This window comes from Vigna radiata, chromosome 8, assembly GCF_000741045.1.
Source record: "Vigna radiata var. radiata cultivar VC1973A chromosome 8, Vradiata_ver6, whole genome shotgun sequence".
Classification (NCBI taxonomy): domain Eukaryota; kingdom Viridiplantae; phylum Streptophyta; class Magnoliopsida; order Fabales; family Fabaceae; genus Vigna; species Vigna radiata.
The window spans coordinates 12,244,499-12,250,184 of record NC_028358.1 but is presented as its reverse complement, the minus strand read 5'-3'; the positions used below and the strand labels follow the sequence as shown (position 1 = coordinate 12,250,184).

Below are 5,686 nucleotides of genomic sequence, written 5' to 3'. Positions count from 1 at the left end.
TTTGTCATGGTCAATGTTTTTACATTCTATACTCTACTATGTTTAACCCAAACCAAAAACCAAAAAAAAAAAAAAAAAACTCCACAAACCCAAAACAAACTCTAAGAAAGGTTCAAGGAATAACAAACCCAAAGTTAAAATCCATAAACTTAAATCGGCATATTAAAGGCTTTTTATTCCTCCATCTCGTCCAATTTTTCAATGCACCTATCATGTTAGATTTTATTTTTCAGAATACACTAAAACAATTTCTGAATTTTTTTTTGAAGACAGTATATATGTCTACTTTTATTATGGATTTCTTTTTTCAAAAGCTTTGATGGGAATTCAAAGAGAAATTTGATAGGATGGAGTCAACATTCCATTCTAAAACTTCATAACCCTACGAATAAATATGAGAAAAATACTGAGTAAAGGATAATTTAATATCAATTTATTAAACACATACGATATCGGTATTTAAATATTAATTACCCTTTAAAATAAAAGAAATAATTTATAATTTATATGTACTTCTTGCTGACCTAGTCAAAATTAGGTTTTTGCTCCTGGGTCAATCAACTACTATTCAAACAACTACTTGTTTTCCCTTCTTCTCATACGCTGACCACATTTCCAACATCTTCCCACACTCATTCACCTTACTCTCATGATATTACGTATGATTATTTTATTGGTTCAAATGTATTAATTATATTATGATTATTTTATTGGTTCAAATGTATTAATTATATTGTAAAAAAGTTGTTAAAAAAAATATTAAATTATATTTTCCTATAAATAATAATGCCTCATCCTGACACGTTGTCAGCAACCCAAATAAAAACAACTTACAAGTAGCTTCATGCAAATAATGACGGTACAATGAATCTTGACGCAAAGAAAAAGATATATTTAAAGAGAGAAATGAAAATTTTACATATGAACCATTAGAAAATAAGAATAGATAAGTTGTATTCACAATTGATTTACAGTAGAAAAATGGTTAGGGTGACTGTGAAGCATTTATACTCTTTCTTGAAGGCTGCTACCCTAAAAAAAAGGATGACAAATTATTCGAAAATCACTAGATTTATTATTGATTGTGTAATAATTTTTTATCAATCACAGATTGACAAGTAATTATCAATGTTCAAATGTTGTAAAAAAAAATGTTGTCCAAATATCATTATCCAATATTTATATGATCAGTTTGTGTTTAAAAAGGTTTGATTAATAAATCCACTTGAAGCGAATCTTGGGCGTCGGGTTTCGGTGCGTTTGTTTTCGACGTTCAATCCCTCGCATTCTCAACTCTTTGACTTTGAACTTTTTTCTTTTAATATCTATGTCATGTGCATATAAATTTGTTTATGTAGGTATTATTTCAACATTATTGTTACTATAATATTTTGTACCCTCAAAAATAATTAATAGACTTATTATATATAGTTTTTTTACTAGACAATAACAAAAAAATATTTGTACCCTCTTTTTTTATTTAAATTTTTAATATTAAAATTAATTTGAATATATGTACTGCTGTCAATTTCAATTTTTTATGATTTCAATTTTTTTTACGTGAAGTTTTAGTAGAATAAAGTTCAGAAAAATAATATTTTTTAAATGAGATCAACACAATCACATATATTATTAATGTAAAAACACCTTATATCATAATAATTAAGATATTATTAAATACTTTAGTTATAATTTTATATGTTTGTTTTAAATGTATCGAGGTTTCATTTATCTCTTTATATTTTCATATTTATAAATACTAATTTTTAGTTCTCAACACATATTAGAAATTCATTTTACTATTTTTCTTTTATTTTAATATATTATCAAGGTCATGAATTAAAATTTATCATAATAAAATTTATTATTGTTTATTGGGTTTATTATTCTATTTACTATTGGATCATGTATTTATGTTTCAGAGCTGAATGTATTTCGTGAAGATGATCTTTCAAAACTTCTTCAATCTTCTACGTAGGTTTCTTTCTCCCTCTTCTTGATACTTATTCTTTACGAATGGTAATATGTTTGTAAAAAAACACTCTGGTATTTAAGTTAGTAAGATATTTTAGATAACCATCAATATTATGAACATATATTATTTATCTTGATGAATGTATTATTCATCAATAAAAGTCTTTTAAATTTATCTTTCGCCAGACTGTTCTGTTTGACTTGATTATTTTGCAATTGTCTACCTACAAAATGTTGACTATCATGTGCAGCGTGATCAATTTCTATGTACCAATCATATTTCATATATCTCTTTAAGAAAAACCAAATTTCATGGAGTTTTTTTGTCTATAAAATCTCCTATTCATATCTTCTCTTGTAGAAGGGTATCTCTACGTTCTTATCTGTTCTATTGAGTTTAGTGTCACTCTGTGAGACCAGTTTCCATGGCTAGGGCACATCTTATATCTTCTCCTAACGTCTCTTCACTCACAACTGGTACTTATACTCACTGTGTTCTTTTTTGCTCCATTTTTCATTGCAAAGTTATTTTCTGAATGATACGTGGAAGCATGCATTGTAATTGTAGGTGCAAATCTTTGGGGCAGGAAACTCTCCTTCAACAGTATTTACTATGAAAGTATGTCTCATCACTTATACTCTTTTCCTTCAACTATAACTATAATTTTGTTAGTACTGCTTATTCACTAATATATTCGTTTATTTGTTCACAGTAATAATAATAATAGTAATGATAAACAATTGAATATAATAATGTTATAAATTTGTAGCTATATTTTTAATGATGCAGGTTTTTTTTCTTTTAATTTATAATTAACGATAAAAGCTAAGTACGGGGTTTTTTGTGGAGACATAAACTGTAAAAATGAAGAAAGGTATAGTTATTTAAAAAATTATATGATATTATAAGTTAAAATAAAATAAAAAAGAAAATATGAAAATATTTGGTTTAGATTAATACATTATTTTAATTATAACTAAAATTTATAAATATACTACTCAAAATAATTTTTCTGTTACTTCGACTCTTCAAAAGTATCTCTTAACTTAGTATAAGATTTGGTCATTATTTTAAGTTATTTGATCCAGGTTAGTCCTTGAACATCACAACCAATTGGGGATNGCCACGTGGACCTATTCTTTTGTNTCCTTGTTTTAAATATCAATAAAAATCATAAAATGTGGAATACGGATGGAAAAGACCGGACTGTCTTATTCCGAATTAAATTGATTAAAGTTATAAAGATCATTAATACATTTTTCTATTTGTAAGTGTCTATTGAATTTGACTTTCTTTTAAAAGAATATGTTTTTTATATTAATATTTTTTTTAAGGTTTTCTCCAAAATAAAAAAAAAGGTATAGTTTTTTTTTCCACGACTTCTCTTATTTGAATATTTTTATATTTATTATTCTCTCAATTCATCGTCATGATTTAGTTTCAATAATTTGAAATATACCGTTTGAAAAGCTTCTCAGCTCAAAATAAAACCTCAAACACAATACAATCCTTTGAGGTTTCAACAATCAGCTTTTAATCATCACTACAAAGGCATTGAAAGAGGAACAACAAACAAAGATAGCAATAAAAGTTATGTTGTGAAAGCCGTGACTGTACCATCTTCTGAGTCAGAATCTGAAGCTTCCAACTTCAAAAACATTGTCGACTCTGTCAAAAATTTCATGGCCGTTTTGTACCAATTTATTTACCCTTACGTATTTTATGGTCGAGTAAGTAAATACTGTTCCATCACTCTCATAATTAATATTCAATGTTCCGTTGTATTAAATTCTGATTTGGATAATTAATACCCTTCTTGTTTTAAATTAACTTAATCTGTATTTTACAGACATCAGCTACAATTTCTGCGTCTCTGGTTGCAGTAGAAAAACTATCAGATATATCTCCGTTGTTTTTTATTGGTTTGTTACAGGTGACACTCCAATTATACTGTTTTTTTAAAAGACAATTGAAAATTACCCTTTGACTTCAATAAAAGACATTCATTATTTGAGTTGTTTTTTCTAATGTTTCAGGCTTTGTTACCTTCCATATTTCTGGATCTTTACGTTAATGGAGTGAATCAAGTCTTTGACTTTGAAATAGATAAGGTATGAAACTTCTTTCTATATGAATAAAATACTTTGCTTCATTGATCAATTATTCGTTTATTTATTTGTTATATATTCTTTGTATATATTCCATTAAAAATGTAATATAAACGTAGTTCTTGTATAAGATTGATCTAAAGTTAAATGTTCAACAATTTATATAATTTTTACTTTGAGAGTCCTTTTCATAATTGAGGTTTACTGACGTACTCCTACCTTTTTTCTTAATATGGGAGCATCACCAACCTACAGCTCCCAAAATTTGACCGAAAACCTAATCATTTTTCTTATTTTAATTAGTTCAGTTCATGGACATATTAAAGTAATTTAATATCTATTTTATATATAACCCAATTAATTAAAATAAAATAAAATGTAGTTGGATTTTTGGTACAGATTATTTATACTTCATCCTTGAAAAAGGTGAGAATACTTTACAAGTACCTTTATATTTTCTTGTAAAAATATAATCCCTTTATAATTCTGAATCTGAAGTATTCCTATGATTACTATATCCATTGATAGGATGGGGAATGCGTGTAACCTTTTATAGTTTACAAACATGTTGAATGTTTCTTAGAAGTAATCTATGTTACATGTTATATTGCAGATAAACAAACCATATCTTCCATTGGCCTCTGGGAAATTATCCTTCAGAAATTGTGTCTTTATTGTTGCCTCATCTGCAATTTTGGTGCCATATATATAGATTCATCCCTTTCCATGATAGAAGATTTTAAGATGAGATTCATAGAGAAAGGAGAGTTATTGTATTATTCTATTTTACAGGGCTTAGGGATTAACTTGATGATAGGTTCTACTGCATTGATTTGGAACTTTGTGTTGTGCGCAACATTATGGACTTGCTATTCTGCCAATGTAAGTTCTTTCCAATTGCATTTAAACTGTGTATTATGCTTTAGAGCATAAATTATTGGTGCAGTGAGTAATGTTATATATATCTGTAGTTGCCTTTCTTACGATGGAAGAAAAATCCGGTGCTGGCATCATCAGTCATGTTAGCTTGTTGGACACATATACTTCCAGTTACATACTTCCTTCATATGCAGGTTCTGCCCTATCACTAATCTTGCCTTTTATAGATCTTACTTTTGAATAAGTATGTTCCAATTAATTATTATAAGTTTCATCCTAAGATTTTTGGGTTAGTTTCATTTGATAGACAATCAACCATTTGAATCCACCAATCAGAAATGGATTTATTAGATTACTAATTGATGTAACAAATGTTCAGACGTTTGTGTTGAAGAGGCCACTTGTGTTTACAAGATCATTGATTGTTACTCTGCTGTTCTTGAGTATCTACACCACTGGTTTAGCATTAGGCAAGGTAAATCTCTTTATTTTCTAAGGACATGTAATAATTTTCCAACATCAAGCTTTTGGTTCGATAACCTTGTATTGGATTTGTGTAGGATATACCTGACGTAGAAGGAGATATAAAACATGGCGTTGATACTTTCGCAGCACGTTTAGGCCAGAAAAATGTATGTTTCTTAAATTCAATATTTTATTTTCGTTATCTCATCTTTGTATAACATTTGATTGATTCTAAAAATCTTTGATAGGTATTTTGGAT

At 27.6% G+C, this 5,686-nt stretch overlaps 1 protein-coding gene across 1 annotated transcript in view; it reads left to right on the top strand.

The window, feature by feature from the left end:
* Positions 1-2,344: 2,344 nt before the first annotated feature.
* The window catches only part of LOC106770232 (glycinol 4-dimethylallyltransferase-like), a 3,704-nt gene continuing 362 nt past the window's right edge, over positions 2,345-5,686 (top strand). The window contains exons 1-10 of the mRNA XM_014656051.2: positions 2,345-2,451; positions 2,543-2,593; positions 3,446-3,705; positions 3,825-3,908; positions 4,012-4,086; positions 4,697-4,780; positions 4,876-4,965; positions 5,055-5,156; positions 5,342-5,437; positions 5,523-5,594. Coding sequence (XP_014511537.2) covers positions 2,400-2,451; positions 2,543-2,593; positions 3,446-3,705; positions 3,825-3,908; positions 4,012-4,086; positions 4,697-4,780; positions 4,876-4,965; positions 5,055-5,156; positions 5,342-5,437; positions 5,523-5,594 — 966 coding nt within the window. The 5' untranslated portion in view covers positions 2,345-2,399. The remainder of the gene's footprint in view (positions 2,452-2,542; positions 2,594-3,445; positions 3,706-3,824; positions 3,909-4,011; positions 4,087-4,696; positions 4,781-4,875; positions 4,966-5,054; positions 5,157-5,341; positions 5,438-5,522; positions 5,595-5,686) is intronic.